General features: G+C 41.9%; 1 protein-coding gene across 2 annotated transcripts in view; it reads left to right on the forward strand.

Annotated features, from left to right (window-relative positions):
• Positions 1-22,796, forward strand: part of LOC138917684 (OTU domain-containing protein 6A-like) — a 36,101-nt gene extending 13,305 nt beyond the window's left edge. Inside the window, exons 2-4 of one of the 2 annotated variants that reach the window (XM_070235426.1) lie at positions 9,440-9,623; positions 11,435-11,528; positions 20,297-22,796. In XM_070235426.1, the coding sequence (XP_070091527.1) occupies positions 9,440-9,507 (68 nt within the window). In that variant the 3' untranslated portion in view covers positions 9,508-9,623; positions 11,435-11,528; positions 20,297-22,796. Of the gene's footprint in view, positions 1-9,439; positions 9,624-11,434; positions 12,564-20,296 lie in introns of those variants that run through there. The other variant, XM_070235425.1, reaches the window with a different exon arrangement.
• The last annotated feature ends 55 nt before the right edge of the window (positions 22,797-22,851 follow it).

Consider the following 22,851-nt stretch of genomic DNA (forward strand, 5'->3'; position numbering starts at 1 on the left):
AGGGGGAGGTATGGAGATTTCCTTCACCAATGCAAATGTCTCTCCTCAAAGGGCAAGCTAATTCCACTCCTCGGAGCCTGCTTCTCATCTGCAGTTTTAAAATTAACCAGCCTAAAATCCTCATCAATGCCATGGCTTTTTATATGTATCCCACATATTAAAAAAAAAGTAGAGGAAGATGGGCACGGATGTTAGCTCAGGGCCAGTCTTCCTCAGGGAAAAAAAAAAAAAAGAGGAGGATTGGCCCCAGATGTTAGCTCAGGGCTAATCTTCCTCAAAAATGAATGAGTGAGTGAGTGAGTGAACGAATGAATGAATGCCCCTGACTCTACTCCCTAGCGGGACACTATTTGGGTTTCTACCTGAATCTGTGCTCCCAAAATTGCAATTCTTTGATCCCAAATAAACGCTTTGCCTCTTAATCTGCTTTCTGTTTTTGCAGGTTGACAGCTCGCAGGCCTCCTTCCTCACCTGTCTCTTTCCTGCCCATCCTCTCTGTCTTACTTGTCCCTGCACAAAAACCAACCCTCCTCTTCCTTCTACTATTCCTTTTCCCTTTTTAAGAACCACTGCAGGTCAAGCTGCTCTCTGCCCATCTCGGAGAGTCTTGGCTGTGACAAATAAAAATGGCAAGCAATAGGATATATTGGAGAATATGAGGAAGCCATTTGGTGTAAACCTAATTCGGCCTGACCTTGTCTTTCCAAAAGGGCCTGACCCAGGCGTTGAGCATGCACTGTATATCTGCTTTAGATATTCCCTATGGCAAGAACAAAGGCCCTTGAGATAAAGGTGAAACTTCCCTCCTCCTCCCAAAGTTGGCATTCCCTTAAGGATTAAGCATCTTTCCTTAGGCTAGAAACTGATTGCTGCCTCACCTGTCACCACCCAGCTCGAGACAATAGACTTGCCTCCTGCTACGCCCTCCGAGATAGCAGACCACTACCTGCTGTGTCCATCAAGCGCTGTGCTGACAGGGCAATCTTGTGACTATTGTGGTAGGGACATTTCAATCATATGTGAAACATCCTGTGTGGGGGTATATAACCACTCTGTGCACCCCACTTCTTTGGTGCCCTTTCTTCCTTCAGGAAGAAAGGCCCCGGGCCATGGTCCTCAGATTTCAGCTCAGAATAAGCTCCCCCAAATTTTCATTTATAGATTGGTTATGGATTATTTTCGTCAACAGCTGCAACTGTGCTATGGAGTGAGTGGTGCTGATCCCTCTGTCCCTGGGGAGGGCATGAGGCCCCCTGACCTCAAGCAGGCCCAGGATGGGCATTAGGCAGGTGCTCCCTGGGAATTTATCATCTTTACTTTTGGCTAGGTATGTAGAACAGTGCCAGAGTCAGACTGCTTGGGCTGGCTAGAAACCTGGCCCTGTCATTTATTAGCTGTGTGACCTTGGGTGAGTTACCTTACCTTTTTAAAAAAGCCTTAGTTTCGTCTGTGAAATAGGGATAATAATAGCATCTAAGGCTGGATTATGAGAATTATAAAAGATCAAATACGTAAAATGCTTAGTACAGAGCCTGATACAAAACAATGCCAGTTACTTTTGTCAGTACCTCAAAATTCTCATTTTATTTCGAAGAACTTGTAGTTGGAATGCAAACTGAGTCCTTTCATGTCTCTTTCATGCTCTATTTCAGCACCTCTCAGAGATGCTGAAGTGGGATGCATGGGGCCCCACCAGCATCCCAGACCACCACCGTAACAGGAATCGGATCATGTGTGGGGGTGGGAGGAGTGGGGGTGGTCCTCAGCCTTAAGTGGGCTGTGAGATGGGCCCAGGTCAGTTTTTCAACCTCACTGTGCGGCATCATCCCGTGCATTTTAGAATGTTTAGCAGCATCTCTGGCCTCTACTCACTAGGTGCCAGTAGCAGCCTTTTAGTCATGACAATAAAAGATGTCTCTATACATCACTACATGTCCCCTGGGGGGCCAGAATTACCCTTGGTTGAGAACCACAGGTCTAGGCAGATGGGGGACTGGGGGGCATCCCTCGGGGAACCTGGCTGAGCCATGGTGAGGAGGCAGGAATGAGCATGATCAGAGAGGAGACCCTCCTGCCCAGGCAGGGTTCAGGCCAACTCTCTGGATTGAGAACAGATGTTGGCCTTGGAAGATGAACGTGTCTGCCCCCCTCCCCCACCCCCCATGGTTTTCTCCAGTCAGGATGTGGCCTGGCTTCCTCAGGAGGCAATGCCCTGGTTGGATGTGGACCTCTGGATTCCTTGTAGCCAGAACTCAAATACATAACCCTGTCCAGCCCCAGGAGCCTGGCCAAGCAGCAGTGCCCCAGTGGCACAGAATGCTTACTGAATGGACATGGGTCAGTTCTAAGCTCAGGGCAGAGTGAGGGGCCAGGGCGCCTGGGTGTGAATTCCTACTCTGCTACTCTCTCCCTGTGTGACCTTGGGCAAATTGCTTAATCCTTCTATGCTTTACGATCCTTATCTATAAAATGAAGACAGAAACAGCATTTACCTCAAACAGGGTTGTTATGAGGATTAAATGATTTCATATTTGTAAAGTACTTAGAACAGAGCCTGGCACATAGCAAGCACTAAGTGTTTCTTAAATAAGTCAAAACCCGAGAAGAAGCTGCTACAGAGCAGGAGATGCAGCCTTCTGTAAGTCAGAGGTTGCCCCTGCTGTGACCTCAGGTCTAGCAGTTGTGTTTCTGTGGGGCCCTGGCTGTCTGCCCCTGGGGATTGAGGATGTGAATCCCTGGGGCATCGCCCCTGCAGAGGTGGTTGTTCTCAGGGAAAGTTCATTTGACCAGAGAGAAAACCCGGTGCAAAGGCCTCCAGAACTTCCCACTTGACAGCCCCTGGGGATTTCTTTGATTTGAGAGCGTTGGGAGGAAAAACTTTTCCTCTACCAATTTAGGTTCGAGGGGTGAGGGTAGGGGCCAGATTAACAGGAGAAAAGACAAAGTTTGTGCACATTTTGAGTACAGTAGCTTCTCTGAATAACCAGAGGTAAAGGTTTAAATACCAACTTAACAAAAGGGAAGGTTAGGGCTTCAAAGGGTGGAGGGTTTTGATGAAGCTTGTTTACACAATTTCTTTGGGAATGTCCGGGTGCCCAAGGTCAGTGCCTCCCTGACTGGAGACTTCCCCCAGGGAGTGGGGGTGGGGTTGTGACAGCTGACTCTCCTAAAGCTCGGTGCTAGTCAGATAGGGAAGTTCAAAGGAGATTCCTTCTGCATCTGCTGTTGGATTATTGGTCCCTTCAAGGGAAGTACCTGTGAGGGAAGGAACAGGGGTGAGTGGCTGTGACCTTCTGGAAGCCCTAATATTTCTGCCTTTCAGAGGAGGCAAAACTCCAGCCAGGAAGCCTCCCCAAACACACAGCGGGAAAAACCACTCGGAGTTGCCAAGTGCTTTGTGTTAGTTCTATGTAGGAAATTACCCTAAAACTTCACAGCTTAAACAACAAACATTTAGCATCTGTAACGGTATCTAAGAGCCAGGAATTTGGAAGCAGCTAAGCTGGATGGTTCTAGCTCAAGGTCTCTCAGGAGGTTGTGGTCAAGATGTTGAACAGGCTGCTGCCATCTAAAGGCTCGACTAGAGCTGGAGGATCCGCATCCAAGATGGCTCCTCTCATGGCTGTTGGCAGGAGTTCTTCACCACATGGACCTCTGATAGGGCTGCTTGTGTGTCCTTACAACATGGCAGCTGGCTTCTTTCAGAGTGAGTAATCGAAGACAGAAACTAGTGCAGAAGTTATAATGTCTTTACTGAGCTAGCTTCAAAGGCATATGCCATCACTTCTGCTGTATTCTGTTGGTCATGCAGATCAATCCTGATAGAATGTGGGAGCTACACAAGGCCTCAATGGGGGATACACCAGGCCGTGAAAACCAGGAGGTGGGCCTCACTGGGCACCACCTTAGAGGCTGGCTACCTCAGCTTTCAGTTCTCCCTCCCAGAAGAATGTTCACCTGGGCACTGGGCCAGACGTCAGCACACCCTTGCAGAAGCCTCTCAGACAGCAAACCCAATGCACTGGGGTGAGATTTGCTGCTGCTACTCAGTGTCTCTCTGCCTCCTCACTGAACAGCATACCCACTCAGAATAGGGTGAGTCATCCCCATGGCGGAGCGAAGGCTACATGCAAGGCATGGGTAGGAGAAGCACTGGGCTCCTGGGCCCCTCTTTGAGTCAAGCCTGGGAGATAAAGCCTTCATGCCAAAAAGACAAGATAACAGTAAGGAAACATGCAGTTGTAAAAGGTTGGCAGAGGAGAGGGACATGATGGGGCTTGGGTATTTCTGCAGGCTTCAGGGAGGAGATAGGACATGAGTTAGTCCTAGCACCTAAGGCCCTTCCTGAGCCCCAAGTCCAGATATGGTGAACTACTGACAGCTTCCCACTGCTTCCTACTGTTGTACCTCCCAGCCATTGCACATACTCTTCCCTCCAGCAGAAATATCTTTCCCCATTATTCCCCTTCTTGTTAACTCCAGTGATCCTTTCAGACTCAGCTCAAGGAACACCACCTCCAAGAAGCCATCCCTGATACCCTCCCATCTGAAGTAGCTGCCTGCACCCTCACCCCTCACAAATCTCTGCCATGCTTGACCACACTGACTGCTTGCTCCCCTCTAGACTTGAATCTCCTTAAGGGCAGGTGACAAAGTCAGATTCAAGTCCTGTGGGGCCTAGCACAGTACCTGGTGCATACTCAGCACTGAATATGTGTTTGTAAAAGGAAAGGAGGGAGGCGAAGAGGAAGGGAGAGAAGAAAGATGGGCTCAGGAGACAACATATAACTCATCATCTTTCTTTCTTCCCTTAATTCCCCAAGAGTGGGGCTTCAAGCAAAATCAGAGCAATTGGCCAGAACCACTCTCTTCTGCCCCTCCACATCCCCCCAAAACTAAGCTGGACAGTTCTAGCCTCGATCATATAACACTCCGTTGGTAAATAGCTTTTGACACTGAATGCACATAAAAAGGAGGGCTGGAGGAGTATTTGTTCCTAGGATTTCCTGACTTTGCTGGAGGAGCTTGAGGCCAATAACAGGATGAAACCACCCCATGGTGACAATCTCTGTGGGAAAATCTCATGATCCGGCAGGTTCCCTGAGATCAGTCAGCAGTGCTGGAAGGAGGCTGAATGTCTGTGATCAAACTGACTCTAGGCCACAACATGGGGTGACCCCAGAATGAGATCAGCCATCAGAGAAAATCACAGAGGCCTGAAGGTTCTGGGACGCCAGACTTCCCCTGGAGCTGCCTGAGGCCACCCTCTCGCCCCACTCCGCCTGGACCCCCAAGTGATAACCCTCTCTGCCACCTGGGCACACATTAGACCTGCGGTTATTCATAGCCCCTCGCTCAAGTTCTCTTTCCACCTGCATCAGGTTAATATTTTAAATATTAACTGATGTTTTGTTTTGGTTTAGTTTTTTGTTTGCTGAAAGCTCACGTGCTCAGAATGAATTAGCCATACTCCTTGGTTCAAGGCACATCAGCTATATTATTAGCATATACTGGGCTCACTTTTCCTTTAATTACTTGATTTTTTTGATACCTTCACCCCATCAACAATCTCATTTTCCTCCTCTCACCGTTCCTGTGATTTTGTATGTTCTGCTAATCTATATTTCTATATTTTTATTGTATCCAGGACCAGTATTGGTATTATTTTGTGCATATTTTAAAAAATATGCTTAAGTGGTCTTTTGGTATACATATCATTCTCTTCTCATTTTTTTCCAGTCAAGGTTGAGATTTTGAGATGGCTCCAAGTTGATATAAGTGAATATGGACCAGAGCATTCCTTTCATCTGATGAATAGTATTCATCATTTGTGTGTAACACGTTTTATTTATCTACTTTCCTATTAATAAACTTCTAGGTGTTTCCAAATCTTTGCTATTACAAGCAATTCTACAAGAACATATTTACACTTGTTTCTTTGGGGGCCTGGGCAAGAGTTTCTCTGGTCTCAGTGTCCAGGAGGCTGGGTTGTGGGATCTTGTCTGTATTCTGTTTCACTTAACACCTCTAAGCTGCTTCCCAGAAAGGTTATACCAGTTAACATTCCCGGGAAAGTTCCTGTTTCCCTTCACCTTTGGCAGCACTTGATATCATCCAACTGTTTAATATTTGCCAATCTGATAGGCATAAGATCTATCTCTACATCTTAACCAAATTTTCCCCAATTTTTCCTTCACACTCCATCTGGGAGTAGGGGGATGGAGGAGGGAGAAGTGTCTCCTTCTGACTCTGAGTTTCAAAATCCTGGACTCTAGGGGGACCAAAAAGGATTCATAGGACAGAAAAAAGATTTGGGAGAAAAATATCTTGAAAAGGAGAGGAAGAGCAGGCAAACCCTTTGGCCCAGCCCCACTTGGTGGCTGGGCTGGTTGAAGGAGAGTGTTAAAAGGAAGGAAAGGAAAATTCCCATGGATTGCAAACCAGAATGCTGATGAGCTGAGGCATGTACCATAAACAGAGAAGGTAGGCCCGGTTTAAGGGCAATAGGGAGTGGTGGGGACTGTGGTTCCCTGGACAGCAACTTGCTGTAACATTTCTCAACTCTGCTAGTTGTTGCAATGTGGAGGTCTGGCCTAGGGTTAGCAGATCTTTCCATTTTTCCTGGAGAATCCAAAATCAGAATTTTTATGTGAAAGCTAGGCTTTAAAAAAAGTTACTAGGGAAAACTTTAAACATATTTAAAAATAGGCAAAATAGTATAATGAACTTCTGTGTGCTCATCACCAAGTTTCAACAATTATCGACTCATGGCCAATTTTGTTTCATCTGTAACCCCACCCACTTTCCCCAATCCTGTTTTTTTTTTTTTTGTTTAGAGGGTGAGAAAGATTGGCCCTGAGCTGACGTCTGTACCAATCTTCCTCTGTTTTTTATGTAGGACACCGCTGCCACAGCATGACTTGATGAGCAGTGTGTAGGTCCCTGCCTGGGATCTGAATCAGTGAACCCTGGGCCACCAAAGCAGAATATGTGAACCAGAAAAATAACCAATATACCACCGGGCTGGCATCCATCCTGAATTATTTGGAAGCAAATCTTAGACTCATCATTTTCTTTGTAAAGATAAGGACTCATGTTCCTCAATATAATACAATACTATAACTAAATAAACCCCAATAATTTCACATGAAATAGCCTGTCAGTGTTAAAATTTATAATTTTCTCATGAAAGTCATAAATGTTTATATTATTTTTTATAGTTTGTTTGAAACAGGATCCAAACAAAGTCCACACATTGCAAGTGATTGATGTTTTTAAGTTTCCTTTAATTTTGTTCTCCCTCTTTTTGTCCCTTTGCAATGTATTTGTTAAAGAAGACAGGTCCTTTGTCATGTAGAGTTTCCCACAGTCTGGATTTTGCTGGTGTCATTTAACATGCTCTTCTGTTTTCTGCATTTCCTGTAAATTGGTATTTGGATTTAAAAGGTAAAACCCTCATTAAAAAAAATGTTCATAATCTTTTCAAAAGAATCTTTAAACACTATCTGAGTCAGACAAAATACCTTGTGGACTGGATTTGACCTGTATGCTACTAATTTGCTGCCTTTGGCTTGGATGTTAGTGGATCATAGACAAAAGGATTCAGGGACCTCTATCCGGAGCTGAGCCCCAGGGACAGAGCCAAATCCCAAATGAACATGTAGGATCTGAGAGCAGGAGACCCTGTGCCTCCCTTTCCAGACAGAATTCCAGACAAAGAGGTCGAAAGACCCCAGAGAAGGGAGAAGGGTGTGCAGTTTGTTGAGGCAGACAGTCTGGTATGGCCTGGCTAGGTAATTCATGAGCACTCAAGAGTAGCACAGAAGTAGAGAGATGCCCAGTCCTCAAGGATCCTGCATCTCCATAGCAACCAAGGAGCATCTGCCCTGCCCCGACCCTCGTGCCACTGGAAGTGCTCCAGAACTAGACAACCCAGGGAAAAGGGGGTGGATTCTGAGTGGCTGGGATGAAGATAAGGACACCTTGATGGAATGGGAGCCTGTACTAGAAGTTCAGTTAGAATCTGAAAACAGAAGCTTGGGTTTCTTCCTCACTTGAGTTTGTGGACCGAGGTTTGTACCCACTATACGTAGGAGCCTCCAGGGACCCCTAAGAACCCCCTTGCAGCACGCCTCAGAGCCGATGCATTTGGGCACAGTGGTCCCTTCTCTGTGGGAGAACTGGCTAGAGGAGATGAGGGGGACTCTTGGAAGCCACTAATGATACTGGAAATTCTCCTTTCCCTTCCTTCTCTTTATTTTGATAGAAATATTCATCTAACTTTCTGGATTTTGTCATTTTAAAAAGACATTTGAGAGCCAGCCCTGGTGACCTAGTGGTTAACATCTGGTGCACTCCACTTCAGCAGCCTGGGTTCGGTTCCTGGGTCCAGAACCACATCACTCATCCGTCAGTAGGCATGCTCTGGCAGCAACTCACATAGAAGAACCAGAAGGAATTACAACTAAATATACAACTATGTACTGGGGCTTTAGGGAGAAAAAAAAAAGAGAGAGGAAGATTGGCAACAGATGTTAGCTCAGGGCAAATCTTTCCCAGCAAAACAAAAGCAAAATTTGAGTATACCTCATGATTGATTTACTAATAGACTTTGTTTTTCAATCTAAACTGAGCTCTTTGTTTTTAGTATAACTTTGACTATATTCATTTACTATTATTTTTAGTCATTTCCTGGGTTCTTTTTTTTTTTCTTCAGATTTTATTTTTCCTTTTTCTCCCCAAATCCCCCCAGTACATAGTTGTATATTTTTAGTTGTGGGTCCTTCTAGTTGTGGCATGTGGGACGCCACCTCAGCGTGGCTTGGTGAGCGGTGCCATGTCCGCGCCCAGGATCCAAACCGACAAAACCCTGGGCCACCAAAGCAGAGCGCGAGAACCCACCCACTCGGCCACAGGGCTGGCCTCCTGGGTTCATATTTTAATTTTTATATTTCCTTGTCTCTTTTCCATTATGTGTTTTGCTTATTTGTATTTTGTAAGTAAGTATGTGTTGTAAGTCATATTTTTTCAGCAGCAACAGGCAATTAACTTAAAACAAATAAAAAACATTTTCTTTTCTATATTTAGCCATAACAACAATAAGAACTTCTAACTCCCTTCTATGAGAAAAAAATAATAATTTTGCTTTTCACTGCCTACCAAATAAAGGCAAAAATATGCAAAAGAATGAAAAAGATCATGTATGATGTAAAAGACATATTTAATAATAAGATTTTTAAAGCATTGAGTATATATGACTCCAAAGTATATTAGAAAAAACATAAAGCAAAAATGGGTATAAATACAAGGAAATGTTGGTTTTGAAAAATAATTATAGTTAGAGATTTTACTGTCCTATCCTCAGTCAGGCTTGAGTTTAGCTGCATAATAATAGAAGTGCAAATATGGCAGCTTAATCAAATGAAGTATTTTTCCCAAGCAACAAGAAGTCTGCAGAAGGCCTCCAGGGACGTGCAGAGGTTGTGGAAGTTACCAGGCTCCTCCTAACTTCATGCTCTGCTGCAGTGTGCTGTTCTTGATTTTGAAGAGAGGCAGAATATGCCACCCCAACATATGCCATTTTGGCATGAAGATTATTTTGAGCTAAAGGCAAGTGAGAATAAGTAAGTATTAGGAAAACTCTCTGCCCTCCCCCTATTTACTTAAAAACAGGACAGAAATTTGTAAAGCTGGCCCTTCTCTACCCGGAAGGACAGGAGTCAATCACTGGAGACAACTCTAAACTCTTATCAGCCCAGAGACAGCACTGGAGGAATCTACATGACAAACCTTGCTAACTAACCCTTATCTTCCATTAGTTGCCCTCATATATTTACCCTCCTACAGTTTGCCACCCAAGAAACTGAAAGTCCTTTTCCTTCCTCTTGTCACTTGTCTAAAATTTATTCTTGTCTAAAAATGTATTGTTATTTTGTTAAGATGCTGTATAAACCCAAGTTGTAACTATCCCTTTGAATTTCTCAACTCTGAGTGCTCCCATGTATATACATGATGCACAGGTTAATAAACTTCTGATGGTTTTTCTCTTGCTACTCTATCTTGTCAGTCTAATTGACAGAGCCCCAGCTGGAGAACCTAGAAGGTAGAAAGAAAAAGAAAAATTTTCCTCCCCTGCAACCTCATCATACAAGATGGCTGCTGTGCCTCTAGGCATTGACTCTACATTTCATGCAGGAAGAATGGGAGGGGTTGAAGGGGGAAGTCAAGTGCCAGCTGAATTAGTCTCTCTTAATTAGGAAAACAACAGCTTTTCTGGAAACTCCACCCAGTAGCCTCTCTTTTAGATCCCATTGGGCCTCAATTAGGTTACTACTAGTTGCAAGTGAGGTAAGTAATTTTACTTGGGTACACTGCCATCCTGAACAAAATTAGAGTTATCTTAGTAAGGAAAATGGAGAGAACATACATTAGATGATATATCAAGAAGCAGCATCTGTCCCACATATATCAATAAAGAATGTTATGGGCTGAACATTTGTGCCCCCTGCACCCAATTCATATGTTGAGGCCCTAGCCCCCAGTGGGATAATATTTGGAGGTAGTGCTTTGGGAGGTTATTGGGTTTAGATGAAGTCATGAGGATGGGATCCTCATGTTGGGATTAGTGTATGAAGAGGAAGAGAGATTTCGCTTTCCTTGAGCACTCTCCAAGGAAAGGCCATGTGAGCACACAGAGAGAGGGCAGCTGTCTACAAGGCAGGAAGCAGGCCCCCTACTGGACACCAAATTTGCAGGCACCTTGATCTTGGACTTCTCAACCTCCAGAAATGTGAGAAATAAATGTCTGTTGTTTATGTCAGCCAGTTTATGGTATTTTGTTATAGCAGCCTGAGCTAAGACAACCAGCAAGAAGCAAATAGGGAAAGGCAGTCCAGTGGAGACATTGAGGATATGGAAGCAGAAAAACCTAGTCTAGCCCCAGCTCCACCACTTGCTCCCTGTATGACTCTGGGAAAGTTTACCCAACACTCCAAGCCTTATATAACTAGAGTATGTAAGGGGAACACTGATGATGCCTACTTTGTAGGATTGTTGCAAAGGCTGTATTGGTTGCCCCAGTCCACTGCCTGATATGGAGTTCGAGCTCAGTTAATAGTAGTTGTTATGCATGTCTACTTGGACTTGTGTGGCTCTCCAGAGCTGTGCCTGCTCTGCTTGAAATGAATTCAGACTTAGCTTTCTAAACCACTTCAGTCTAAGTCAATTAATATTCATGAAAAGCCCATAGTGTGCCTGGAATCAGGAATGTCCTCGTAGACCAGGCATGGTCTCCACCTTAGGGAATGTGGCAGAGACCACTAGTTGCCCACTCTCTAGCTAGTCTCCCCTTCATCTTTCTAACAGAGGATTTTGATTTTCTTCAGGGTAGTAAAGCACCTAGCTGAAGGATGACTTTTCCCAGCTTTCCTTTCAGCTATGACTGGTCATGTGACCTCTGGCCACTGAGATGGAAATGGAAATGTGGAGCTTCCAGGAAGACTTCCACAGGGAGTTGATTCAGCTAGAAGGTGAGCTTTCTGTCCTTTTCCTCTTTTCCATCGTGTTCCAGAAATGTAGATGTAGTGGCTAGGCCCAAATAGTCAATTCTGAGACAGGCAAACAAGAAAGAGAAAGAACACAGGTGCCTGACAACTCTGTGAAGTCACCATTCTAGCCCTGGACTACCTTCTCTAGATGTCTTTTACATGAGAGAATAAGCCCTTAGATATTTAAGCTACTGTTATTTGAGCTTTCTGCTATATGCAGCCAACCCAAATCCTGCCTCGGATGGGGATTTTCAGCAAGATCCACACCTCTCTCTTCATTCCCTCTTTGTCTTCTCTGCTTGTTTACTATTGGACCCCTCCCTCACTGTGCAGGATGACACACTATTTCCCCAACTCTCTGGCCTGTCACATCAGCTATTCTCTCAACAACTCACTCTCTATTTTAGCAACACACTCAGTAGGGGGACCCTGGTTCCAGGCTAAGCTAGGAAGAGCACCACTCAAAATCCTATAACTACACTCATGGGTACTCTTCAGCTCTTACTTCAGCCTCCAAGCCTGACCTAGCCCCTGAGAAAAAGTATCTTAGAGATAGAATTAATCGATATCTTGTACTATATATAATTTACAACTGTCCAGGGCAATTGACCATATGGTCTCATACATCACATGCTAGGCCACAAATATAATCTCAACTAGTTCAGAAATAACAGGAATGGTACATGCTATGAATTGTGGCCAAAATAGAATGAAATATAAAGTAACAACCAAAACAAATAAAAACAAACCAACTACTTGGGAATTTAAAACTTCTTACTGAGTCAACAATTGACTTGGAAAGGAAATCAAGAACACAAAAAGAGTTTATTCAGAAAACAAGGATAGTTCCACAGTAATCTCTGTGGAATGTATTCAAAACAGTACTTTTAGGAAATTTTATGATTTAAAATTTTCTCTTTTTTGGTGATTGATAAAAAGAGAACGTTTTAAAAAGAATTCAACTGAAAACATTAGAAAAGGAATGAGAAAGAGGAAGAAGAAAATATGACAAGAAAAGCAGGAGGAGATAATTTGAAATGAAAAATAATTTCACTGGGTTCAATAAATAAAACTAAAAACTAAGTATTTGAAAAGTAAACTCATAATTCAATAAAATTTGTGTTGAGAAATAAGATACCAACTAATAAATAAAAATTTTTTAAATAAAAAATAGAACACAAAAGCATATGCTAATAAGATTTGAACATATAAATAAAAAACAATTTTTTCCAATATGAAAGTGTAAACTTAACCTGATTAATATTAAACTAATAATTTGGGAAGAGGGAAGAAATTTAGAAGTGTCCAGAAATTTAGAATTCAACTAGAAGTCACCAGATATATATATATATACACACACACATGTATTAGTTTTCTGTTGCTGTGTAACAAATTACCACAAACTCAGTGGCTTAAAATAACACGTTTACTATCTTACAGTTTCCCTAGCTCAGGAGTCTAGATCACCTTAGCTGGGTCCTTGGCTCAGAGTTTCACAGGTGGCAGTCAAGGTGTTGGCTGCACCCTGTTCTCATCCAGTAGCTTGATTGGGGAAAAAAATCTGCTTCCAAGCTCATTTGTTGTTGGCAGGATTCATTTCCTTGTGGCTATATGACTACGGGCTCAACTTCTTACTAACTATTGGCTGTTGACTATCTTCAGGCCCTGAGCCCACCTGAAGTTCTCTGCCATATGGCCCTCTCCATAGGCAATTCACAACACAGCAGTTTGCTTTGTGGGGGACTGGAATTGGCCACCCCAAGATACATCTCTTTGGCATGAGGATTATTTTGGGGTGGTTAATTTTTTTTTCTTTTAAAGAAGTTTTGTTTTTTTTTTAATTTTTTCCTTTTTCTCCCCAAAGCCCCCCGGTACATAGTTGTATATTCTTCGTTGTGGGCCCTTCTAGTTGTGGCATGTGGGACGCTGCTTCAGCGTGGTTTGATGAGCAGTGCCATGTCCGCGCCCAGGATTCGAACTGACAGAACACTGGGCTGCCTGCAGCAGAGCACGTGAACTTAACCACTGGGCCACAGGGCCAGCCCCAGGGCTGGTTACTTTGAAAAAACTGCAGACATGAGAGAAACTCTGAGAAGTAGAAGTTACCCTTTGTAAAGAGACATTTACATTTGTAAAGGAAATCTCCATCTAAAGGTGTACCTCTCTGTACCAAGAAGAAGGGAGGATGACCTTATCTCTAAAAACTCTTAATCAATACAGAAGGCCAGGACTTAAATCTGCATAATAACCTTACTCTTGTTTACTGTGCTTTTCTGGTAATCTCCCATAACTGACTTCCCCCACCCCCAACATCCTCCTTTGTCTTTAGCTGAGGCTGGTATTTAAGGTGAGAGCTTCCACCATTTTGGTGAGTTGCTCAGTTTTCCTGGGTCTCTCCCATGTATGTATACATGTTACAAAGCTTTGTTTAATTTTCTCCTGTTATTCTGTCTCATGTGAATTTAATTCGTTGTCTGGCCAGAAGGACCTAGAGTGGGTAAAGGAAATGTCTTTCTCCCCTACAAGGCAAAATTAGGTATCACTTAAAGCTGTTAGTTTGCTGATGAATTTCTAACAGACAACATGAGCTTGTTTGACTAGTAAACCCAGGCTGCATGTCTGCATCATATTCAAACACCAACAACTCTGAGGACTTTTCAATCAAGCCAACAAACAAACTTTCATTAACCAAAGATTAATCTATATCATGTTAACTTAAAAGACACTGGGTTAATTTCTATTACATTTAGAATTTATGTAACCACTCACTTTAAGCCAGTTAAACAGAGCTCTTAATTTTGGCCATATCATCCAGAGGTAAAATATCACACATATATAACATACATATAGACATACTAAAACACACAGGTAGACACAGAGACGTTAAGTTTTTGCCATGAATCAGGTGCAATACAAAATGCACTAGTTTCTGAGAAATATCTGCATTTCAAAGAATGGCTCTCAGGTCCTAGAGAAGATGGGAGAAGAAAATTTACATCATAAAGACAGAGAGAAAGCAGTCAAGTTTTTTTTAAGATGGAGTTTCAGGGACATATTTGCCTTATCTGTTTCTAATGTCTGAATCTTTATCTCAATATCTAGGAGCATTTTGGAAGGAACAGGAGAGGCCCTGGGTTTGGCAAAAGACAGGTGAATTTTGAATTGTCTTCTAGAGCCACACCTCTGGCCTTGCAGAGATTTGCAAGACAAAGACAGTTGCTTCCAATTCCCCAAAGAATTGAATTACAGCCTGAATGACAAAAAAAGAGGCTGACTCACTCCTCCAGCTACACCCTTCCAATTATTTCTTTCTATCAGGGAAATTTTTAACTTAAGAGGTGAATCAAAGATTTGTATTTTCTAAAACTTTCAGGACAATGTGTCACACCTTTAAAAGTCTTACAATCAGGCAGGGTAAACACTCCCCAGTGAGACAGTGTCCACCTGCACAATACAATCTATAATACGATCAAGCAAAAAGACTTACAATCACTTTACATAAAGCCCATAAATATATCAGTTTTCTAAAAATTTCATCTGAATTCCATCAACTCTTATATCTCTAATCATAGCTTTCATCAGGACTTTATCAATAGGTCTTGGTCTTATAATATTGGATAGGAGAAGTATTCCCAGCCAGACATTTTAAAACATACTCAGGCAAAGTTGATATACCCTCCTTATAAAAAAAAAAAAAAACTAGCTCAAGCATTCCAACCTTTGTAATCTTATTAACACTTAAATTTTTATATTTTCTCAATTCAGTTGTAGCCTGAGTCAGGGTCTTAAGGCTAGTCATTTTTTTCTTGTGTTTCCTTTTAAGTTGGCCTTTTCATAGGTACCAATAAAAATTATGATGAGAGCTCTCATAAATTTTTTCCCTAATTTAGAAGTTTTTCCAATTTAAATGATCCATCATCTGGCCACATTGATGAGTAGTATCTTAACAGTGACTCACACCAATAAACTTAACCATGGATGCAAGAGGCGTCCCCAAAAGAGATTCAGAAAGTTCACTCCCTAAAATAGTCTAAGAAAGTAAAGGCCTTCATTGCAACGAAGATTGAGACGACAAGGCCCCTTATGAAAGCAATTTGGACCCCTTATGACAAATTCCCCTGAGAGTTGACACAGCTGGACAAAGAGAGTGTGTCCTGGAACCCCAGTCTACTCGACAGGCCGCCAAGATGCATGTCCATACATGCATCCTCCAGATGGCGGAGACCAGAAAGATCACAAAGTCAAGCTCTCAAGATATAGAACAAGACAAAAGAAAAACCTCATCTAATATGCACATTAACAGTTTTAGCTATGCTCTGGGTCTCTTGGAGCCAGAATAATACCCAGGAGGGAGGTGCCGTGGGGTTAGGGGTCATGTGTGCTTTACAGAGTACCTCATCATTGCACAGGCATTTTCTTGAAGTTGGCAGGGGACCTGTGTCATCTACTCTGTTTTGGGACCAAGTCATCCTTTCACGGGAGACTTCTTGAGGTGGCGAGCACCCTAGTGGCTCTTAACTGCTTGACTGGCGCCCACCAAAGTTGCAGCTTTTTTGGCTTCCAAGATGCACTTAGCAACAACTTCAACCTTGTGCGCATATTCCCAGACATGAGGCTTATTGAGAAGCCTGTGTCTTATGACAAATGACAAAAAAAGACAGAGACAAGGAAAAATACAATCTCTGGGAGGAAAGGATCTACCAGTGAGTACTCAACCAAATCCTAGAGTCACTGAGTCTAAGAAGCTAGCCTCACCAAAATTTTTCCCCGCTAATCTAAATTTCAAAAAAAACTCACCACTCTTGCTTCCATTGGACCTTGCAGCAGAGATCGGGGAGACTGACGTGGTAAGAACTCTTACCTCCTGCTGGCTCTTGTCAGGGGTCCAGGATCTCTCAGCTGCAGCAGCCCAGGAGTGAGCAGTGTCCAGCCAGTGAAATTTTATCCTGTCCAAGTCACCAAACTGTAGGGGAGGAAGACATTTCCTTTACCCACTCTAGGTCCTTCTGGCCAGACAACGAATTAAATTCACATGAGACAGAATAACAGGAGAAAATTAAACAAAGCTTTGTAACATGTATACATACATGGGAGAGACCCAGGAAAACTGAGCAACTCACCAAAATGGTGGAAGCTCTCACCTTAAATACCAGCCTCAGCTAAAGACAAAGGAGGATGTTGGGGGTGGGGGAAGTCAGTTATGGGAGATTACCAGAAAAGCACAGTAAACAAGAGTAAGGTTATTATGCAGATTTAAGTCCTGGCCTTCTGCATTGATGAGAGTTTCCAGAGATAAGGTCATCCTCCCTTCTTCTTGGTACAGAGAGGGAGACACCTTTACAGATGGAGATTTCCTTTACAAATGTAAATGTCTCTTTACAAAGGGTAACTTCTACTTCTCAGAGTTTCTCTCATGTCTGCAGTTTTTTAAAAGTAACCAGCCCAGGGGCCGGCCCGGTGCCACAGCAGTTAGGTGCACATGTTCCACTTCGGCAGCCTAGGGTTCGCTGGTTCAGATCCCGGGGGCGGATATGGCACCACTCGGCAAAAGCAACGCTGTGGTAGGCATCCCATGTATAAAGCAGTGGAACATGGGCATGGATATGAGCTCAGGGCCAGTCTTCCTCAGCAAAAAGAGGAGGATTGGTAGCAGTTAGCTCAGGGCTAATCTTCCTCAAAAAAAAATAAACAAAATAAATAAAAGTAACCAGCCCAAAATAATCCTCATGCCAAAGAGACATATCTTGGGGTGGCCAGTTCCACTCCCCCATAGTCTAATGTCTCATAAAGTTTTTGTGGGTAATCTAAACATCATTATTGGGAACAAATGATTTAGATATAAATGAATCAAGAGTTTATTGATAAACTTTTAGCAATAATTATAGTTTATGGCATACATATCTAAAGTAATGTCCAAAATATTTTTGGTAACTAGAAACTTTGAAGTTTTGCTAGGTTAATTTAAATGATAAAATTCATTGAATATCTAGATCATTTCCAAATAAGATAAGATATTAGACATTAATTATTAAGTGTAAGTTTATCTACTTTTGGCTTCTTACTGAAGAGAGGCTAAAAGTGTTTGGGTCTATTACTGTGAAGTAGCATGTTTCTAGAAATTATGAAATGTGTTTAGAATGGTGATATAAAAGACAGTTCATAGTTGCTTACTTTTTAGTTTTTACTGTGGTCTGTTAAGGGTTAAAATTCTAACTAATAAATGTAATTAAAGCTACTGGAAATTAATAAGGAAAACAGCTCTGTTTTCAAGGAAAGTAAAATGTATATTTTCGGTAAAGAAGGTACAAAGAATGGAAGTATTTTTGTTTGTTGGGTTAAGAAAGATAAATTTGTCCTGAAGTACTAGAAAGGAAGATAGCAAGCATGGGACAAATTCTGAAGGTACAAAGAAAGTTGTAGAAGTTTGTGAAGGAGAAATTCTGAAAGGAGTTTTATGCTGGTCAAGTTGACTAATATTAAAGTAAATGAGTGTTAATGATAAAAATAAGCCGGTGCGGAAATTAAAATTTGGTTTTCCTCTCAAAGGGTAATTTTCCTGAACTTCTAGTCTTCTCTTGGTAAAGAGATTATGGAAAGTTTTTCTTTAAGTAGTCTAGTGGAAGGGTAGGGATTTTGTGTTTTATCAAAATAAATTTCCTGTATTGTTTATCACGTCGTTAATCATAGGTGCTAAGATCTTACAGCTGTTTAGTCTTCTGAATTTGCCTAAAAATCTTTAATTGTCACTATGGTTACATGGATAACTAAACATTGTTTCAAAGAGACCTTTGGTATTATGTGGGTAAATGTTATTGATATAAATTTTTGAAATTATATAACGTTCCTAAAATTCTGATCTCTCCTGGTTGTCAGCCGTAATTCTGTTTATTTTAAGGTGTTGTATTCACAAAATTAACGAAATTTATTGTTGATTTCCATTTTTGAGTCTTTTGTTGTTTACAGACAGTTATGGTTTTGCTCTGATGCTTTTTGCTTTTGCAAATATAGTTCATCTTCAGAGAGATTCATGGAAGGGACTCTGACACTTACTCTGGAATGCAGGTTTCTGATAAACTTTCAGATCATAAAACTGAACTGGTTAAAAAAGTACAGAATTCTAATGGAGAAACTGATGATCCCATAAAACTGCTAAAGGATTAAGATTAAAAAAATCGATTACACAGGACTGTATGAACTGATGAGGATGATTATAATTTTTTATGACTTTTGTTTGAAATAATGTTGATTTTTTGATAGTTTGTTTTCTCAGATTTAAGGAAATCTTTTCCTCTTTTCTCTTTTGCTAATTATGACTTAGAATAATTTGGTGAAATTATACCTTTGTGAGCAGAACTGAAACATTTATCTTTTTCTCCCTACCTGATTCCTCCAGAATTTGGAAACTTAGTGAGTGAGTATTATTATTTTCATGGCAATATAGTTATTTGCATAAGTTCAATGAGCATCTGTTCTCCTTATAACAGGACACAATTGGAAACATTAGTTATCTTACCAAAGCTTTGACTGGAATGTCATATTTGAGAGAAACAGGTATAGACTCAGATATGACCAGACAGCTTTTGAGAAACAGGGATTGGACTTTATGGAATAAAGCCTCTTTGAAATATGGGCCTGGCAGCTTATTTACAGAGATTCCAGCAATCTTACCTAGTAAGTAAGGAAGCTTATTCATCTGGCAAGTGCCTGGAACCTCAAAGTATTTTGGGGGACCTCCAGAAGAAAGGAGTCTACCCAAATCTGTAGGTATTGCAGGTGAGGCCTGATGACAAATCCTTGACTTGGCTTTCCTGGCCTTGAGAGGCCTTTTTTTTTTTTTTTTTTTTTTGAGGAAGATGAGCCCTGAGCTAACTGCTGCCAATCCTCCTCTTTTTGCTGAGGAAGACTGGCCCTGAGCTAACATCCATGCCCATGTTCCTCTACTTTATACGTGGGACGCCTACCACAGCATTGCTTTTGCCAAGTGGTGCCATTTCCGCCCCTGGGATCCAAACCAGCGAATCCTGGGCCACTGAGAAGTGGAACATGCAAACTTAACCACTGTGCCACCAGGCTTGGCCCCTTGAGAGGCCTTTAAAGTTCAATCTGAGATTCCTTATAAAAAGTTCCAACAAAGCAGATTTAAAAGATCCTATATGATCAATAGATATTCTTGCTGTACTTATGTAAATAATTGGGCCAAGTTTATTGAAACTAAATATTTTTCAAACCAGTTAGTCTTAATTTGGCTATCTTTGGTAAAAATGAGGGTGATTTAGAGAGAAAAATTATGTTTCAGTGAAAACTATAATATTCATTTGTGGATATTAGATCATAGTTCTGTTAGTTGTCTTTGAGGATTTTTCTACCTGTGAACTGGACAGGATCCTGAATTCTTCTAGTCTCCTGAAATATCTGGCTGCAAATCTCCAAAGTAACATTTTCAATTTTTTCCCTCATTTTCATTTGGAATAATTGAGAATTGAACCTGCCCTTTTTCCTGAAGCCTTGCAAACTGAAGCTGAACAACTTGATATAAACTTAAGGGAGATTCCTGACTGTTGCTGTGTAAGCTGTAAGCCACTCAGAAAGATACCTGAATGCCCAATGACATCATCAGAGACATCTCAAGCTGCAAAAGATGCTTCAACTCTGACATCTAGAAATCTTCTTGACTGGCTGCTCCCTAGGCTCAGGAACTGGTTTACAATTTGCTCCAACCATTAACCTTGTTTCCCTTTTTATTTCCATAGAAATACTTCTTATTAACCTGACTGCATGCTTCCAAAATATAGGCCTAGCTTTGGGAACCCACCTGGATCAACACCTTCTAAAATAAATTTAACTGGACTGATCTATTACCGGGACTAAGAAATGTGTTCAGTGAGATGAAACAATCTCCCACTCGGCTTCTGGACTATGAAACTCCTTAAAGTTTCAAAGGACTGTGAAACTTAAAAGTTTCAAAGGCAAGACTCTAGGGGACAGGAATTGGCCACTCCAAGATATATCTCTTTGTCATGAGGATTATTTTGGGCTGGTTGCTTTTAAAAAACTGCAGACATAAGAGAAACTCTGAGAAGTAGAAGTTACCCTTTGTAAAGAGACATTTACATTTGTAAAGGAAATCTCCATCTATAAAGGTGTCTTCCTCTCTGTACCAGGAAGAAGGGAGGATGACTTTATGTCTAAAAACTCTTAATCAATGCAGAAGGCCAGGACTTAAATCTGCATAATAACCTTACTCTTGTTTACTGTGCTTTTCTGGTAATCTCCCATAACTGACTGCCCCACCCCCAACATCCTCCTTTGTCTTTAGCTGAGGGTGGTATTTAAGGTGAGAGCTTCCACCATTTTGGTGAGTTGCTCAGTTTTCCTGGGTCTCTCCCATGTATGTATACATGTTACAAAGCTTTGTTTAATTTTCTCCTGTTATTCTGTCTCATGTGAATTTAATTCGTTGTCTGGCCAGAAGGACCTAGAGTGGGTAGAGGAAATGTCTTCCTCCCCTACAGTTTCTTCAAGGCCAACAGGAGAATCTCTCTCTAGTCTGCTTATACAGACTCTTATATAATGAACAAATCAAGGACTGACATTCCATCACCTTAGCCATATGACGTACCTAATCAAGGGAGTGATATCCCATCACATTTGCCACAGTATATTGGTTAGAAGCAAGTCACAGGTTCCACTCACATCTAAAGGGGAGGAATTGATTATATAGGAGTGTTACTCATTGGGGGTCACGTCAGGTCGTGTCCACCACAATGTGGGTGAATGCGAAATCCTCCCAAACTTTCAATGGCTAACTATCTACCTTGAAAAATGGCAATCAAGGAGTTCTGTCCCTTTAAGACAAGACTGAAGCTCCAAAAGAGGCGTGTGTGGCAGGCAAATTAAGCCTCTGAGTGCAGAGCCTTAGGCCCTCACTTTATGCACTTTGATACCCATTGCTACATCTCAATCTATAGTTCAGATTGTGACTCCTACCTCTGCCCTCCACTTCTTCTCCCTGACTTCAGACCCAGCTCCTATGCTGTCAATCCTTGACTTCACTTTCTTGATTTGACAAGCAGCTGCCCTAACGGAGTCTTGCTCTCCGTGGCTGTCATGTTCTCCTGCTAAGGCCATATATGCAATGCATACAGCTTTAGGTGTCTAGCGACATTCTAGGCCCTCACCCCTTGATCTCCTCTCCTGTTCTATAACCTGTTTTATCCACCAGGTATTTCAAATATTCTGATCCATATGCTTGCTGATGGGCCTGTGATTGATGCTGTGAAGAAAGGGGCTGTGGGCTACAATTTACAAAGTCTTACTTGGCAAAGGCTCTCTAGGGATGGACTGAATTGTAAGGCTGTGGGGCTGATTTTATTAGTGATGACAAAGGTCAATGTATTTCTTGGTCTGTTTTTATAGGATGGTCAGAGAGAAGCTGATGAACAGACTTGACCTTTACTAAAATGTATTGACCTTAAAGCATCTCTGCTATTCCATACCTTGTTTCTGAACCTTGAAAAGTGTGGCCTATTGCATATGACAAGAGATTTTCACATACTGGGGTTTATGGGGTAACTATTCTGATTCAGAACTGATTACTGTTTTGGCTTGAACTAAAAAAGCGTGACTTTGGCCTATCAAACATACACTGTACATCTGCTTTAACCACTTAAGCATGCACTCTCTTGTGGCTGGCCCCGTGGCCAAGTGGTTGAGTTCGCACGCTCTGCTTCAGCAGCCCAAGGTTTTGCAGGTTCGGATCCTGGGTGTGGACCAAGGCACTGTTCATCAAGCCATGTTGAGGTGGCGTCCCACATAGCACAAGCAGAAGGACCTACAACCAGAATATACAACTATGTACTGGGGGGCTTTGGGGAGAAGAGGAAGAAGAAAAAAATAAAAAGAGTATTGGCAACAGATGTTAGTTTAGGTGACAATCTTTAAAAAAAAAAAAAAGCACTCTCTTAAAATAAGAATACATTCTTCCCCTCCTTTGCCCTATTGGTAATGCTGATATTAGTCCCTTTTCCAACATCAGGGTCATGTTGACTGCTAATGTGCAATTGAATACCTCTTTGAAACTTTGATGAATATGTATCCTGGGTGTGTTTAATGTATGTTCTTTGTTCTAAAAAGGTATAACACTGTACTGAAAACCATGGTTCTCCAGGGCTGAACGCCTTCCTTTCTGGAAAAGGTCTTTGCAGTTATAATCCTCACTCTGGCTCAAGTAAAACTCACCTCTCTCTCTTATCTATAGAATGGTTATTGGTTATTTTGCGTCGACGCATAGTTCATTCTAAAATGC

The sequence above is a fragment of the Equus caballus genome, chromosome 15 (genome assembly GCF_041296265.1).
Source record: "Equus caballus isolate H_3958 breed thoroughbred chromosome 15, TB-T2T, whole genome shotgun sequence".
Lineage (NCBI taxonomy): Eukaryota > Metazoa > Chordata > Mammalia > Perissodactyla > Equidae > Equus > Equus caballus.